Raw genomic sequence first — 18344 nt, 5'->3', positions numbered from 1 at the left:
TTTGAGATGGAGTCTCACTCTTGCCCAGCATGATCTTGGATCACTGCAACCTCTGCCTCCCGGGTTCAAGGGATTCTTCTGCCTCAGCCTCCTAAGTAGCTGGGGTTACAGGTGCCCACCACCATGCCCAGCTAATTTTTGTATTTTTAGTAGAGATGGGGTTTCACCATGTTGACCAGGCTGGTCTCAAACGCCTGACCTCAAGTGATCCATCTGACTTGACCTCCCAAAGTGCTGGGATTACAGGCGTGAGCCACTGCCATATACATATATATATATATATATATATATATATATATATATATATATATATATATAACCAAATGCCTTATTTTCTTAGAATGTGATACAGAAAGTTTAGCGTCCACTATCACCTTTGCTTTCTAATGAAAAGGATGTTTATACTTTTGCTTCAGTCAGTTCGTTTATGGTGAGTGGCAGTTAATTCTCTGTTGAAAAGACTGCATAGTATTATAGTTGCAATCACTGTCTAATTATTTACCTTGTGTTGATTCTGTTTTTAAAACCTGCCATTCTTTGATTGTTATTATGCATTAAAAAGGCAGTTTGGTCTTGAACTCTAGACCTCAAGTGATCCTCCTACCTTGGCCTCCCAAAGTGCTGAGATTACAGGTGTGAGCCACCACGCCTGGCTGTAAAGAGGCAATTTGGAATTTAGAGAGAGATTCTAGTCCTTTGTTAAAGAACTAACTATAGGCTGTGCACAGTGGCTCTCGCCTGTAATCCCAGCCCTTTGGGAGGCCGAGGCAGGCAGATCACCTGAGGTCAGGAGTTTGAGACCAGCCTGGCCAACATGGTGCAACCCCGTTTTTACTAAAAATGGAAAAATTAGCTGGACGGTGGTGGGCACCTATAATCCCAGCTACTTGGGAGGCTGAGGCAGGAGAATCGCTTGAACCCAGGATCCGGAGGTTGCAATGTCCAGCCTGGGTGACAAGAGCCAGAGTCCATCTCAAAAAAAAAAAATATATATATACACACACACGCATAATTTTTATATATTTATAACATGAAAAAAAAAGGACATGAATGTAATTTAAATAAAAGAGTGTTCTAGCACTTCCCCACTTACCAGTCTGACTGGAACCTTGTTTTGAAGCAGAAATGTTCAGAAGTATTTCAGAGAATATCCTAAAAAATATTAAGAATCTCAGTTTTTGTTAGAGTAATGATAAGGTTTGTAAAAATCTTCAACACGCTCTTCCTTTCACTCACTATAAAATGTATTTTTTTGTCTGGGTGCAGTGGCTTAAGCCTTTAATCCTAGCACTTTGGTAGACTGAGGTGGGAGGATCATTTGATCTCAGGAGTTCGAGACCAGCCTGCGCAACATATTGAGACCCGATCGCTACTAAAAATACAAAAAATTAGCTGGGCATGGTGCTGCGAGTCTGTAGCCCCAGCTGGTAGGGATGCTGAAGTGGGAAGATCGCTTGAACGCAGGAGGTGGAGGCTGCAGTTCGCGGTGGTGGTGCCACTGTACTCGTCCAGGCAACAGAGTGAGACTTTGTCTCATAAAACCCAAAACCAAATGTTTTTGTGTGCTGTTTGGTATTAACAGCAAGGAATCAGTTAATTAAAGCAGAAGTAGAGTCAAAAAGAAAATTTTATGGAATTAGTTATTGGCTTATTTTGAGGAAGAATGGATCAGAATAGCAAGGACACGGATAAACCTAATACCTGAAATGGATCTCCAACAGGAAACTCAAGAGGATTTTAAAGAATGGCTAGAGTCTGGTTTCAGAGATAAAGAAGGCATCACGTATACAGTAGCCGACCAGAATCAGAGATAACCAGTGAAACAGCAACAGGCCAGTTGAGTTCATCTTTGAAACTCATGAAGGAGAATTAAAATCAAATCAGGGAAACGAAAGATGAAGTCAAAAAACCTTCAGAATAGAAGAACTGAGGAGATTGAAAAAATGGAAGGCCGGGTGCGGTGGCTCATGCCTATAATCTCAGCACTTTGGGAGGCTGAGGCGGGCGGATCTCCTGAGGTCAGGAGCTCAAGACCAGCCTGGCCAACATGGTGAAGCCCCATCTCTACTAAAAATACAAAAATTACCTGGGTGTGGTGGCGGGCGCCTGTCATCCCAGCTACTTGGGAGGCTGAGGCAGGAGAATTGCTCGAACCCGGGAGCTGGAGATTGCAGTGAGCCAAGATCACACCACTGCACTCCAGCTGGGGCAATAGAGTGAGACTCCTTCCCCCCATCAAAAAAAAAAAAAAAGTAAAAATCATACCTAGTTGCATTCCTTGTGAGCACAGAGCAAAATGTCCTCATTTTACCTGGTTTAATTCTGTTTGTTTTTTGTTTAACAGCCTCTTTTATTGGGAGACCTCTGAGTTTTGATGTGTCATGACAGATAGGATAGGTCATATCCTGGTGATTTGTGGTTCATTGCTGGTGACATCAGAAAGTAAAGTCAACCAGGAAAAGACTCCATGGGCCCGGCTCAGGTGGCTTCTGAAGCACCACCTCCATCAAGGAGCTCTTCCTGGGGTCCATGTGGACTCCATGTTGCCTGCTCTCCCACTCGGGGTTGCTGTGCTTATTATACAAGATGGCCAATAAAGCATGACATATTCAATAAATGTTCATTTCCTTCTCTTTGTCCAACCCTTCTTAAGTTGAGGGCATTCATAAAAGGTATTGAGCATTTCCATTTATAGACGAGGCGACTGAGTACAGCCCCCGAGGGCACGCAGCGAGGTGGTTGTCTGCTGAACCCATACCTCAGCTCTCTAGGCGTGTGGTCCCGTGAGGACCAGTGCATCAGGTGCTTCCTAAGCTGGCGTCACCTGCCTGGCCCGATGCCTCCCTCCTCAGGTGTTCATTGTTAATTAATGCCACCTCCTGATGGCAGTTTTTTTCTGGGAAGAGAAGAAAAGAGAGGAAGCCTCCCCCAAGTGAAGGGTGCAGCGAAGGCTCCACGAATAGTTTCAACTAAGGACTGTCCCACGAAGGAACTTCGGGACGAGCAAAGAACAGTGAACTTCCGGTGTGACCCGGATGCACCCATTTCTAGAGAGCAGGAAGCACAGAGAAGGCCCGTGGGTCGCCCCCAGGGTACTTTCCATCCTGCAGGGCTCGCTGCCTGCCCTGTAAGTTCTTTTTTTTTTTTTTTTTTTTTTTTTTTTTTTGTAGGGGTGTCTTTTTCTGTCTCCCAGGGTGGAGTGCAGTGGCCGGATCTCAGCTCACTGCAAGCTCCTCCTCTCGGGTTCACGCCATTCTCCTGCCTCAGCCTCCCAAGTAGCTGGGACTACAGGCACCCGCCACTTCGCCCGGCTAGTTTTTTGTATTTTTTAGTAGAGACGGGGTTTCACCGTGTTAGCCAGGATGGTCTCGATCTCCTGACCTCGTGATCCGCCCGTCTCGGCCTCCCAAAGTGCTGGGATTACAGGCTTGAGCCACCGCGCCCGGCCCCCTGTAAGTTCTGATAAAGACATAGGACCTTCATCACCAGGGGCACCCCGTGGGCTGTTGCTGTGGCGTCTGTCCCCCATTTCTTACACACATGGAGTGTGATTGTTACTAATGGAGCGTGTCCAGGTTCTTGGCATTTTGAACAAAGAATTGGACAAAAGGCACAAAGCAAGGAATGGAAGAAGCACCTAAAGCCGAGATTTACTGAAAGTAGAAAGTACACTCCAGGCCGGGCGCCGTGGCTCAAGCCTGTAATCCCAGCACTTTGGGAGGCCGACGGGCGGATCACGAAAGTCAGCAGGATCGACCATCCTGGCTGCTAACACGCAGCCCCCGCCTCACTAAAAATACACAAAAACCTAGCCGAAGCAGTGGCGATGCCTGTAGTCCCAGCTACTCAGAGGCTGAGGCAGGAGAATGGCGGAACCTGGGAGGCGGAGCTTGCAGTGAGCTGGAGATCCGCAGGAGAACATGGAACCTGGGAGGCGGAGCTTGCAGGAGCTGAGATCCCGCCACTGCACTCCCAGCCTGGCGACAGAGCGAGGACCCGGGCCTCAAAAAGAAAGTACACTCCACAAAGGGGTGGGGCTGAGCCTAGGGAAGATCCCCTTCACAGAATTTCCTGGGGTTTAACTACCCTCTAGAGGTTTCCCATTGGTTACCTGTTGTACACCCTATGTAAATGCAGTAGTGGCCTGCAAGCAGTCTGATTGGTTGTGAAAAGCAACCAATTAGAGGCTGACTTGAAGTTACAAAGGTTATACCCTATGCAAGCATCTGGTTGTGGAAAGCAACCAACCAGAGACTAAAGTGAAGTTACAAAGTTACAGTTGATGCAAATGACGACTTGCCCTGCCGGCCTCCTATAATCCCAGCACTTTGGGAGGCCGAGAGGCGTGGATCACCTGAGGTCACAAGTTCCAGACAAGCCTGACCAATATGGTGAAACCCCATCTCTACTAAAAATACAAAAAGTTAGCCGGTGTGGTGGCAGTTGGCTGTAATCTCAGCTACTCCGGAGGCTGAGGCAGGAGAATCGCTTGAATCTGGGAGGCGGAGGTTGCAGTGATCTGAGATAGCACCATTGCACTCCAGCCTGGGCAACAGAGCCAGACTCTGTCTCAAAAAAAAAAAAAAAAAAAGGCCGGGCATAGTGGTTCACGTTTGTAATCCCAGCACTTTGGGAGGCCGAGGTGGGTGGATAACCTGAGGTCAGGAGTTCCAAACCAGCCTGGCCAACACGGCGAAACCCCATCTCTACTAAAAATACAAAAATTAGTTGGGCGTGGTGGTGGGCACCTGTAATCCCACGTACTCATGAGGCTGAACAGCAGGAGAATCACTTGAACCCGGGAGGCCGAGGTTGCAGTGAGCCCAGAACATGCCGCTGCACTGCAACCTGGGCGATAGAGCGAGACTCCATCTTAAAAAAAGAAAAAAAGGCCGGGTACGGTGGCTCATGCCTGTAATCCCAGCACTTTGGTAGGCAGAGGCGAGCAGATCACGAGGTCAGGAGATCAAGAACATCCTGGCTAACACGGTGAAACTCCGTCTCTACTAAAAAATACAAAAAATTTGCCGGGCGTGGTGGGGGGCGCCTGTAGTCCCAGTTACTCCGGAGGCCGAGGCAGGAGAACGGCATGAACCCGGGAGGCGGAGCTTGCAGTGAGCGGAGATCGCGCCACTGCACTCCAGCCTGGGCGACAGAGCGAGACTCCGTCTTAGAAAAAGAAAACGAAAAGACTTGGTCGCAGTCAGTCTGATTGGTTGCAGGAAGCAACCATCAGGGGCTGAAGTGAAGTTACAAAGTTATGCTCCTGTGCAAACGTCTGATTGGTTGCAGGAAGCAACCAATCAGAGATACTTTCAATTTTCCGTCTGGGACGCAGCAAAAGTGGGAGTGGTGGTTTGCAAACTGAGTAGCCTCCTATCCTTTTGTTTGTTACTTAAGTGTGGAAAGTTAGGGTTTTCCTGTTGATTTAGTTCTGGAAGTCAGCATGAAAATTGGCCTTAGGTTCCCTGCCTCCAGACCTTATTCTCCGGCCTCATGATGACTTGATAGCAGATTTATGGCGATTAAAGATGAGAAGAAATGGTAACAGCAGTAGGCAGAAAATTGCCCTAGTTTCATGTTCTGACTGTGATAGTGGCTACATGACCTTGACAAATCACTGCATTTGTAAAATAAGAACACATCTCTGTTTCCTTTCACTGGGGAATTAAAGGAAAAGTGAGATTATGAAGAAATACCATGAACTTTCAGAAATAATGAAATTGTATGCTAAGTGAATGTCTAATTATAGAAACGTATAATGCCTTTGTTGTCCATTTTGCCCTGAGCCACATTTTAATGCAAATTTACTTAGACTTGGGGGAGAAGGAGAGGGAAAGAAAACCAAACAAATTCACTTAGTCTTATCCAAGAGAAAAAAGAATGGGACCTACCTAGGCTGTTAGACCAAATAATTTCTGTAATTTACCTATTCACTTGCTTGATAACTGCTGTTACTTCCGTCTCTAGTCAGGGAACCTTGTTTTGGGAATCAGATTTGCTTCCGTTTGTTCAAATATATGGGGATAATTGTTTTGTTTTTTTGTTTTGTTTCTTTTTTAGAGTCTTGCTTTGTTGTTCAGGTTGGAGTGCTGTGGTGCGATTTTGGCTCACTGCGACCTCCACCTACAGGACTCAGGTGATTCTCGTGCCTCAGCCTCCTGAGTGGCTGGGATTACAGACGGTACACCACCATGCCTGGCTAATTTTTGTATTTTTAGTAGAGACAGGGTTTCGCCGCATTGCCCAGGATGGTCTGGAACTCCTGGCTTCATGTAATCCACCTGCTACGACCTCCCAAAATGCTGGGATTACAGGCATGAGCCACTGTGCCTGGCCAAGTGTCAATTATTTTTTGACTGTTGTTTGTATTTATTTATTTATTTATTTATTTATTTTTGAGATGGAGTCTCACTCTGTTGTCTAGGCTGGAGTGCAGCGGTGCAATCTTGGCTCACTGCAACCTCTGCCTCCTGGGCTCAAGCAATGCTCCTGCCTCAGCCTCCCAAGTAGCTGGGATTACAGGTGCGTGCCACCATGCCCGGCTATTTTGAATTTTTAGTAGAGACAGGGTTTCACCATGTTGGCCATGCTGGTCTCGAACTCCTGACCTCAAGAGATCCACCTGTCTCGGCCTCCCAAAGTGCTGGGATTACAGGTGTGAGCCACCACGTCCAGCTGATTATGGTTTTTATTATAAAGCATAACTTCCTAAGTGTGTATGCTTCATTACTTGTTGATGGGTAATCTGGGCTAGCAGTTAATTCACATGGTAACAGATGGTAAAGCTAGATCACAGTCTTTAATAATAGGGAAATAGAGCATCCTCTTTAATAATAGGGAAAAGATTTACTGACATTTTTAGGCATAACAGTTTTCTGTTGACAGCTCCTCAATAGCTTGTCCATGTTCTCCAGAATCCTGGGGCTTTCCTTAAGGAATACTCGGGTGTTGTCAGTAAATTAATTTATGTTTTTACAGTTACTATTCTTGTTTCCAGTGTTTAATTTTTAAATTTTTCAGTTATCCTTCCAATTAAGTTTATTTAATTATTCAATACCTCCCTAAAAGTAGAATTAATTCAACTAAATTAAAAGGGAAAGTTTTTAATAGGCATCTAATTTGCATGCTATTTACAGAAAACCTTTTTAGTATTTCAGTTTTAGAAATTTGCTTTAGATTTTGCCATCTTAGTATGTCTTTATATGGTGTATTGTTTTGGTTTTATTTTGGTAAAATATACATAATTTTTTTTTGTTTTTTGTTTTTTATTTTTGTGACAAGGTCTCACTCTGTCACCGAGGCTCAAATGAGGTGGGATGATCTCGGCTCACTGCAACCTCCGCCTCCTAGGTTCAAGTGATTCCCCTGTCTCAGACTCCTGAGTAGCTGGGATTACAGGTGCCCACCACCCTGCCTGGCTAATTTTTGTATTTTTAGTAGAGACGGGGTTTTGCCATGTCATCCAGGCTAATCCCGAATTCCCGACCTCAGGTGATCCACCTGCCTTGGCCTCCCAAAGAGCTGGGATTGCAGACATGATCCACCACAACTGGCCAGTATGTTTTTTTATGGTATATTGTCTTGGTTTTATTTTGGTAAAATATACATAAGATAACGTTTACACTACTAACTGTTTTTTTTGTGTGTTTTGGTTTTTGTTTTTGAGATGGAGTTTTGCTCTTGTCACCCAGGCTGGAGTGCAATGGTGCGATCTCTGCTAACTGCAGCCTCCGCCTCCTGGGTTCAAGCAATTCTCCTGCCTCAGCCTCTGAGTAGCTCGGATTACAGGTGCCCGCCACCACACCCAGCTAATTTTTGTATTTTTAGTAGAGACGGGGTTTCGCCATGTTGGTCAGACTGGTCTCAAACTCCTGACCTCAGGTGATCTGACTGCCTCAGCCTCCCAAAGTGCTGGGATGACAGGTGTGAGCCAACGTGCCTGGCCAGAATATGCTGTATTATAAAGAATCTTACATGTTACTTGATGCCTGTGATCTGTTTTCTTAGTAAGAAGAGGAACTCTCCACTCAGCCTCAGTTCACTGCACCCACTCTTTTCTGTATCAGGATGTTCAGGGGAGAAGAGAGCTTGGCACCTCTTTCCTGTGTTGAGTTGTGGTTGCCTGTCACTGGGTTTTAAAGTGCCTTGCCTCCTCTTCCTGTTACTTGGGAGAAATTTCACTGATTCTGGGTGTTACCTGGATTTGTTTGGGGTGTGATATTGACCCAATTTTCTGGAAATAACAATACATAGAAAGTTAGGGGATGGATCTTTATCTTATGAGGGTGTGGGACAAGTCTAACACTTAGTTTCTGAACCTTATTTTTTTCTCTAGTGCAAGAAAACTGCAAATTAGGCCACCCATGAGGGGCCCTCACAGCTTTGGCTATGGGTTTAGGACACCGGTTTTCTACCACTCACTTTCTTCTTACTTCTCTTGCACAGGGATCATGGCCCAAGTTGCAATGTCCACCCTGCCCGTTGAAGATGAGGAGTCCTCAGAGAGCAGGATGGTGGTGACATTCCTCATGTCAGCTCTCGAGTCCATGGTGAGGTCTTGTGTTCCATCATTCCATAGTTGGGTAGGCCTGCGCTCTAGATAAGGTTGATTTGTTTTTGTGGAAGATAGAATTTTATGGTTTTTAGTTTTAATGAATAGTTTTTCTTTTCTTTTTATTTTGAGACAGAGTCTTGCTCTGTCGCTCAGGCTAGAGAGCAGTTGCAAGATCTCAGCTCCCTGCAACCTTTGCCTCCTGGGTTCACACGATTCTCCTGCCTCAGCCTACTGAGTAGCTGGGATTACAGGCACCTGCCACCACACCAGCTAAGTTTTGTATTTTTAGTAAAGATGGAGTTTCACCATCTTGGCCAGGCCAGTCTCGAACTCCTGACCTCTTGATCCACCTGCCTCAGCTTCCCAAAGTGCTGGGATTATAGGCGTGAGCCACCACCCCGACCAATGAATAGTTTTTCTTCTTGAATAATAGTTACGGATTTAAGCCTTTCACATCACATTTTATTATTTATTTATTTATTTGAGACAGAATTTTGCTCTTGTTGCCCAGGCTGGGGTGCAATGGTGTGATATCAGCTCCCTGCAACCTCTGCCCCCTGGCTTCAAGCAATTCTTATGCCTCAGCCTCCCGAGTAGCTAGGATTACAGGCACGTGCCACCATGCCCAGCTAATTTTTTGTATTTTTAGTAGGGACGAGGTTTCACTATGTTGGTCATGTGGGTCTCGAACTCCCGACCTCAGGTGATCTACCTGCCTTGGCCTCCCAAAGGGCTGGGATTACAGGCGTAAGCCACCGCACCCGGCTGAAATCACATTTTTATTACCATGCTTCAGAATCTTCTTAACTTACCTAAATGTTTAATTTTCCTATTTAATCTCTAATTTTTTTCTGCCATCACCTTAGGCAGTCATTTGTTTTGCAAGTGTTAACTTTGAATTTATGTATAATATTAGCAATTACTCAGAGTGAGATTGTATCCTAGAATATGGTGCTTGAGGTTTTTTGTTGTTGTTGTTATTAATGGTTTTTTTTTTTTTTTTTGTTACGGAGCCTCACTCTGTTGCCAGGCTGGAATGCAGTGGCGTGATCTCAGCTCACTGCAACCTCCATTTCCTGGGTTCAAGCGATTCTCCTGCCTCAGCCTCCCAAGTAGCTTGGATTACAGGCGGCTGACTGCCACCACTGCCGGGTAATTTTTTGTATGTTTAGTAGAGATGGGGTTTCACCGTGTTGATCATGCTGGTCTCGAACTCCTGACCTCCGGTGATGCGCCCACCTCGGCCTCCCAAAGTGCTGGGATTACAGGCGTGAGCCACTGCGCCCCGCCTATGAATCTTATTAGGAAGCAAATTTCAGTAGATTTTGAGAATTCAGAGTATTTACTGTCAATGTGTTTTGTTTTTGTTATTTTTTTGACTCTCATGTCTCTGTATGTATTTTGAGAAAGCCATTCAAGATGCACATAAGGCCAGGTACGGTGGCTCATGCCTAATCCCAGCACTTTGGGAGCCCGAGGCGGTGGATTACCTGAGGTCAGGAGTTCGAGACCAGCCTGGCCAACATGGTGAATCCCTGTCTCTACTAAAAATACAAAAAAATTAGCTGGGGTAGCAGCATGTACCTGTAGTCCCAGTAACTTGGAGGCTGAGACAGGAGAATTGCTTGAACCCGTGAGGTGGAGGTTGCAGTGAGCCGAGATCGTGCCACTGCACACTAGCCTGGGCGTCAGAGTGGAACTCCGTCTCAAAAAAAAAAAAAAAGTGCCCATAAATATTTTGTTCCCAGGTTATTATGGTGGTGTTATTTTTTGGGGGGAAGACTGGAATCACCAACCTTTTAAATAATGTTATCAGTAAATGATCCAAGGTCTATTCATTAAATGGAATACTATATACTCTATAACGTTTTTAAAGAATATTTAATCTTACAGAAATATATACTTAGTTAAAGTCAGTAAATACTCTGCCCACCTAAAAGTGATTCTGGCTGTGTGTACACAGGGGAATACTTCTGGAGGTAGGGATTATGTAATGAATGCTGTAGTGTGGGTTTCAGATCCCTCCTCCTTTTGTACTGATGGCACATATTGCCGCAGGTGCCATGACTGTTTGAGCCACCTTTCACAAGTTTCTACTCTTTCCTTGGGGAGGGCCACGCCAGCTCCTAGCTCTGGGTGCAGCTACATCAGTGTTCAGTGCTTCCGCTGTCCAGCCCCGCCTGCATCCCACCTCCCAAGAGCTGTAAGACAGTGACCCCCAGCAAGCCTGTGTAAACTCTGAGTCTGCTTCTTGGGGGAATCTGATCTATAAGAGATTACAAGGGAATTCTGCTTTTTTTCCTTATAAATTCTGTGTTGTCTTTTGTTTAAAATCAGGCCAAAAACTATTTTGAAAGCGAAGTACCTTTAAAAAATGTTGTTAGATTTTTTTAATTCATCGAGCAGAAACAGTGCCCTTAAATGTCTGCATGTAACATAATATTTGCTGTTTGTATTATAGTGTAAAGAATTGGCCAAGTCCAAAGCCGAAGTGGCCTGCATTGCAGTGTATGAAACAGACGTGTTTGTCGTCGGAACTGAAAGAGGACGTGCTTTTGTCAATACCAGAAAGGATTTTCAAAAAGATTTTGTAAAATATTGTAAGCATTGTATTTTTATCTTTTGCATTTCATTAATTTTAAGCCTAAATATTTATAGGTAAGACAATTATATTTTCTTTCTTTTTTCTGTCTTTTTTTTTTTGAGATGGAGTTTCGTTCTTGTTGCCTAGGCTGGAGTGCAGTGGTGCAATCTCGGCTCACCACAACCCCTGCCTCGTGAGTTCAAGCGATTCTCCTGCCTCAGCCTGCCTAGTAGCTGGGATTACAGGCATGCACCAGCATGCCCAGCTAATTTTGTATTTTTAGTAGAAACGGGGTTTCTCCACGTTGGTCAGGCTGGTCTCGAACTCCCAACCTCAGGTGATCCGCCCACCTCGGCCTCCCAAAGTACAGGGATTACAGGCGTGAGCCACTGTGCCTGGCCAAGTTATATTTTCTTCTAAAGCAGGATGAGGTTTAAACTAGAAAAGATTTTCTGAAATGTTTATGGAGACATTTCAAAATGCTCCAAAGGAATCACTGAAATATGTCAGGATAGATACTGAAGAGTTAAGAAAAATGGTAATGTTTATTGTCCAGTGTTCCTTGCCTGGCTTTACTCTGGATTAATGAGATACATTAGAGAGAAGGTAATGAAGGTAGAGAAATTTTGAATAGATTAAAAGTTTTACTTAGGTAAGGAGTTACTTTCTTTTTTCTTTCTTTTTTTTTTTTGTGAGACGGAGTTTCACTCTTATCACCCAGGCTGGAGTGCAATGGCGTGATCTCGGCTTACTGCAACCTCTACCTCCCGTGTTCAAGCAATTCTTCTATCTCAGCCTCCTGAGTAGCCGGGATTACAGGTGCCCACCACCATGCCTGGCTAATTTTTGTAATTTTAGTAGAGACAGGGTTTTGCCATGTTGGCCAAGTTGGTCTCAAACTCCTGACCTCAGGTGATCTGCTTGCCTTGGCCTCCCAAAGTGCTAGGATTTCAGGCATGAGCCACCACTCTTGGCCTTTTTTTTTTTTTTTTTAGAGATGGGGTCTCGGTCTGTCACCAGGCTGGAGTGCAGTGGTGTGATCTTAGCTCACTGCAACCTCCACCTTCCATGTTCAAGCAATTCTTCTTTTTTTTTTTTTTTTTTTGAGATGGAGTCTCGCGCTGTCGCCCAGGCTGGAGTGCAGTGGCCGGATCTCAGCTCACTGCAAGCTCCGCCTCCCGGGTTCACGCCATTCTCTGGCCTCAGCCTCCCGAGTAGCTGGGACTACAGGCGCTGCCACCTCGCCCGGCTATTTTTTGTATTTCTTAGTAGAGACGGGGTTTCACCGTGTTAGCCAGGATGGTCTCGATCTCCTGACCTCGTGATCCGCCCATCTCGGCCTCCCAAAGTGCTGGGATTACAGGCTTGAGCCACCGCGCCCGGCCTCAAGCAATTCTTCTACCTCAGCCTCTGGAGTAGCTGGGATTACAGGTGCGCCCCACCATACCTGGCTAATTTTTTGTATTTTTTAGTAGAGACAGGGTTTTGTCACGTTGATCAGGCTGGTCTTGAACTCCTGACTTAGGTGATCTACCCACCTTGGCCTCTCAAAGTGCTGGGATTACAGGCATGAGCCACCACGCCCAGCCAGGAGTTCTTTTCTAGATAAAAATTTGGTGTGTTGAAAATCAGTTATTTACTGTGCAAATGAGTTTGTTTAAGCATATGCAAAATTAAACAGTTCTCCTCCATTCCCTCAGTGGAATCACCTTCTCACAGCCTTCAGTGAGTTTTGTAATTCTCATTTAGAGCAGTGGTGAGGTTACCTGACATTAGAATACAGTGTTGAAATTTACTATAGGGTGCTAATACTCACAGCCTTTCACAGTATGACAATTTTCATATCTGTGTTTAACCTAACACTGTCTGTAGGTTTTATGTTAACTCATTGATACAGCATTTTCTTTTTTTTTTTTTTTTTTTTTTTTTTGAGATGGAGTCTTGCTCTGTCGCCCAGGCTGGAGTGCAGTGGTGTGATCTCAGCTCACTGCATGCTCCGCCTCCCAGGTTCAAGCCATTTTCCTGCCTCAGCCTCCCAAGTAGCTGGGACTACAGACACCTGCCACCATACCTGGCTAATTTTTTATATTTTTATTAGAGATGGGGTTTCCATCGTGTTAGCCCACATGGTCTTGATGTCCTGACTTTGTGATCCGCCTGCCTCGGCCTCCCAAAGTGCTGAGATTACAGGCGTGAGCCACTGCGCCCAGCCTGATACAGCATTTTCTTAAAAACATGGAAAGGGAACAAAAAAGCTAGGGTATCTATAGGCACATAATATATATAAGCATACCTCATTTTTTTTGCTGTTGTTTTTGTTTTGAGATGGAGTTTTGCTCTTGTTGCCCATGCTGGAGTGCAATGGTGCGATCTCGGCTCACCACAACCTCGGTCTCTTGGGTTCAAGTGATTTCCTGCCTCAGCCTCCTGAGTAGCTGGGATTACAGGCATGCTCCAGCACGCCCGGCTAATTTTGTATTTTTGGTAGAGACGGAGTTTCTCCATGTTGGTCAGGCTGGTCTCGAACTCCTGACCTCAGGTGATCTGCCCGCCTTGGTCTCCCAAAGTGCTGGGATTATAGGGGTGAGCCACTGTACCCAACTGGGCATACATCATTTTTTTTTGTGCCTGGCAGATACTGCGGTTTGCATAAATTGAATATTTGTGGCAACCTTTTGTCAAGTCTGTTGGTGCTGTTTTTCTGGCAGCATGTACCCACTTCGTTCTCTCTGTCACATTTTGTTAACTCTTGACATAGCACTAGTTCAGACTTTTTCATGACTATTGCTTCCGCTGTGGTGGATTTTTTTTTTTTTTGAGACGGAGTCTCGCTCTGTCACCCAGGCTGGAGTGCAGTGGCCTGATCTCAGCTCACTGCAACCTCCACCTCTTGGGTTCACGCCATCCTCCTGCCTCAGCCTCCAGAGTAGCGAGTAGCTGGGACTACAGGCACCCACCATCTCGCCCGGCTAATTTTTTGTATTTTTTAGTAGAGATGAGGTTTCACCGTGTTAGCCAGGGCAAGTGCCAGTCTCCTGACCTGGTGATCCACCCGCCTCGGCCTCCCAAAGTGCTGGGATTACAGGCGTGAGCCCAGCCACGCACCCAGCCTTTTTTTTTGAGACGGAGACTTGGCCGGACTGCAGTGGTGTGATCTCGGCTCACTGCAATGTCTGCCTCCTTGGTTCAAGGTATTGAGATCAGTGATGTTCGATGTTACTGTTGTATTGGGAGTCCTCAAATGCACGCATATAAGATGGCAAACCTAATTGGTAAATATGTGTCCTGACTGCTTCACTAATCGCCTGGTCCCCCATCATTCCCTCTCCTCAAGCCTCCCTGGTCTCTGAGACACAATATTGAAATGAGGCCGGCCAGGCGCAGTGGCTCACACCTGTAATCCCAGCACTTTGGGAGGCCGAGATGGGTGGACCACGAGGTCAAGGGATCGAGACCATCCTGGCCAACATGGTGAAACCTCGTCTCTACTAAAAATACAAAAATTAACTGGGTGTGGTGGCGCACACATGTAGTCCCAGCTATTCAGGAGGCAGGAGAATCACTTGAACCTGGGAGGCAGAAGTTGCAGTAAGCCAAGATTGTGCCACTGCACTCCAGCCTGGGCAACAGAGCGAGACTCCGTCTCAACAAAAAAAAAGAAAGAAAAGAAAAAGAAATTAGGCCAATTAATAGCCCTATAGTGGCCTCTGAGTGTTCAAATGAAAGGAAGAGTTGCAGGCTGCTCACTTTATATCAAAAGCAGAAATGATGAAGCTTAGTGAGGAAGGCATGTCAGCAGGTGAGGTAGGCTGAAAGCTAGGCTGAACAGTTAGCCAGGTGGAGAATGTATAGGAAAAGTTCTTGAAGGAAATGAAAAGTGCTGCTCCAGTGAACGCTCAAATAATAAAGCAAAACAGCTTATTACTGACAGGAAGAAAGTTTGAATGGTCTGGATAGAAGATCAAACCATCCACAACATTCCTTTAAGCCACAGCGTAATCCAGAGTGAGGCCCTAACTCTCTTCAATTCTGTGAAGGCTGAGATGAGTGAGGAAGCTGCAGTAGAAAAGTTGGAAGCTAGCAGAGGTTGACTTATGAGGTTTAAGGAAGGACACAGTCGGCTGGGAGTGGTGGCTCGCGCCTGTAATCCCAGCACTTTGGGATGCCAAGGCGGGTGGATTGCCTGAGCTCAGGGGTTCAAGACCACGCTAGGCACCCTGGTGAAACCCCGTCTCTTCTAAAATACAAAACATTAGCCAGGCCTGGTGGTGTGCAACTGTAGTCCCAGCTACTCTGGAGGCTGAGGTACAAGAATTGCTTGAGCTCAGGAGGCGGAGGTTGCGGTGAGCTGAGATCGCGCCATCACACTCCAGCTTGGACTCTTGAGACTGTGTCTCAGAAAAAAAAAAGGAAAGACACAGTCTCTATAACATAAAAGTATAAAAGTGCAAGGTGAAGCAGCAAGTGGCTTGATGTAGAAACTGCAGCAAGTTCTTTAGAAGATCTAGGTGAGATAATTTATGAAGATGGCTACACTGACAAAACAGATTTTCAATGTAGACACAACAGCCTTATATTAGAAGATACTGTCTAGGACTTTGCTAGCTAGAGAGAAGTCCATTCCTGGCTTCAAAGCTTCAAAGGACAGACTGAATCCCTTGTGAGGGGCTAATGCTGCTGGTTACTTTGAAGCCATGCTCATTTACCATGCTGAAAATCCTGGAGTCCCGAAGAATTACACTAAATCTGCTCTGCCTGTGTGTGCTCTCTTGATAGAACAATAAAGCCTGGATGACAGCATATCTCTTGATAGCATTGTTCACCGAATGTTTTAAGCCCACTTTTGAGGCCTACTGCTCAGAAAAAAAGATTGCTTTCAAAATATGACTGCTCATAATCACTCACAGAGTCCTGATGGAGGTGTATAAGGAGATGCATGCCATTTATTTTTATTTATTTATTTATTTATTTATTTATTTATGTATTTTTTGAGACAGAGTTTCGCTCTTGTTGCCCAGGCTGGAGTGCAATGGCGCGATCTCAGCTCACTGCAACCTCCGCGAACATTGTTGAAATGATAACAAAGGATTTAGAGTATGACATAAACTTAGTTCATAAAGCAATGGCAGGGTTTTGGAGGATTGACTCTAATTTTGAAACAAGTTCTACTGTGGGTAAAATGCTATCAAATAGCGTCATACTACAGAGAGATCTTTCATGAAAGCAAGAGTCAATGTAACTTTATATGCATTGGGAAACCAAAATAGTTGTGTGACCTTACTTTATACTTGCGTTATTGTGGTGGTCTGGAATTGAACCTACATCTCCCGCAGATGCCTGTATACCACTCAGGTCTAAAGTTAAACTTCTGATGTCAGTTTAGATTAAATTGGGATACATTCAGCAAATTATTAGTGAATAAAAAGTTTTGTTAATTCACGAATTTTAATTCCCAATTGTATTTTTAATTTCTTTTAAAAACTATCCCCGCCGGGCGCGGTGGCTCACACCTGTAATCCCAGCACTTTGGGAGGCCGAGACGGGCGGATCACGAGGTCAGGAGATCGAGACCATCCTGGCTAACACAGTGAAACTCCGTCTCTACTAAAAATACAAAAACTTAGCTGGGCGAGGTGGCAGGCGCCTGTAGTCCCAGCTACTCGGGAGGCTGAGGCAGGAGAATGGCGTGAACCCGGGAGGCGGAGCTTGCAGTGAGCTGAGATCCGGCCACTGCACTCCAGCCTGGGTGACAGAGCGAGACTCCGCCTCAAAAAAAAAAAAAAAAAAAAACTATCCCCTGCCACTGTATTCCTCCCTCGTCCCCCACCCCCATGCTATAATCTTCTGAGCTTTATGTTAGTAACCTATTTTTAAAATGTTGTCAATATTATAATGTTGAGAAATGTTCAGGCATTGATTATGTTTCTGTGTTTCTTTATACTAATAATGAGGTTTTGATTGTGTGTGTATCAGCTGCCATCTGCCCCATCGATACCATAAGCCTGCTTGCAGCTGTGCTTATTCTCCCCTTCCCTGTCCTGCCTAGCTTACATGGTTCTCCACTGGTTAGAAGTAAGCATTAAGGGCGCTGTCCTCAGTTGCAAGCTGTGGTCACTGTCCATCAGTATTCATACTTTGTTTTCGTTGCTAATAATTTATTTTTTTTTATTTTTTGTACTTTTTTTTTTTTTTTTTTGAAAAGGAATCTTGCTCTGTCACCCAGGCTGGAGTGCAGTGGCGTGATCTTGGCTCACTGCAACCTCTGCCTCCCAGGTTCAAGCGATTCTCGTCTTAGCCTCCCGAGTAGCTGGGATTACAGGCACGCAGAGCTAATTTTTGTATTTTTAGTAGTAGGGTTTTACCATGTTGGTCAGGCTGGTCTCGAAATCCTGACCTCAAGTGATCCACCCGCCTTGTCCTCCCATAGTGCTGGGATTACTGGCATGAGCCACCATGACTGGCCTCATAGTTAATAATTTGATCCATGGAGAATGGTTTCTGTAATTCTCCTTTTTCTCTCTCTCTTTTATTTTTTAAATTCTCCTTTTTCTCTTTTTTTTGAGACAGAGTCTCACTATTGCCCAGGCTGGGGTGCAGTGGGGCGATCTTGGCTTATTGCAACTTGTGCCTCCCAGGTTCAAGCAAGTCTCCTGCCTCAGCCTCCCAAGTAGCTGGGATTATAGATATGTGCCACTACACCTAGCTAATTTTTGTGTGTGGTTTTTTTTTTTTTTAAGTAGAGACGGGATTTCACCATGTTGGCCAGGCTGATCTTAAACTCCTGACCTCAGGTGATCCGCCCTCCTTGGTCTCCCAAAGTGCTGGGATTACAGGCATGAACCACTGCATCCAGCCTAATTCTCAAGTACCTCTTACTTGTTTGTATAAAGTACTTTGCAGATAAAGAGCAATTACTGGCCTTCTGAACATAATCAATAGGTTTAGGAGGCAATCACAGAAATTCTTCAGGAGAATTCTGAGCCCTTTTCTGAGATTTAGAAAAGCGTTGTTCAGCAGAAAGAAGTGTCATGTGAGTTACTCACATAATTTAAAACTTTCTAGTTAGAACATTAAAGAAGAATAAAGAAAAACAAGTGAAATTCATTTTACTGGTAATACTTTAACTTATCTAAAATATTTCAAATGTAATCAATTTAAAAATTATTAAAGGAGTGGGTGCAGTGGTTTATGCCTGTAATCCCA

The 18344-nt window shown here is 45.0% G+C and overlaps 1 protein-coding gene across 12 annotated transcripts in view; it reads left to right on the top strand.

The window, feature by feature from the left end:
- Positions 1–18344, top strand: part of GTF2I (general transcription factor IIi) — a 117459-nt gene that overhangs the window by 30794 nt on the left and 68321 nt on the right. For all 12 annotated transcript variants that reach the window (XM_031665460.1, XM_031665458.1, XM_021935760.2 and 9 more), the window contains exons 2-3: positions 8449–8552; positions 11019–11157. In XM_031665460.1, coding sequence (XP_031521320.1) covers positions 8449–8552; positions 11019–11157 — 243 coding nt within the window. The remainder of the gene's footprint in view (positions 1–8448; positions 8553–11018; positions 11158–18344) is intronic.

Source organism: Papio anubis, chromosome 4, assembly GCF_008728515.1.
Source record: "Papio anubis isolate 15944 chromosome 4, Panubis1.0, whole genome shotgun sequence".
NCBI lineage: Eukaryota > Metazoa > Chordata > Mammalia > Primates > Cercopithecidae > Papio > Papio anubis.
Note: the sequence above shows the minus strand (reverse complement) of the source record. Positions and strands in the feature narration are given on the sequence as shown.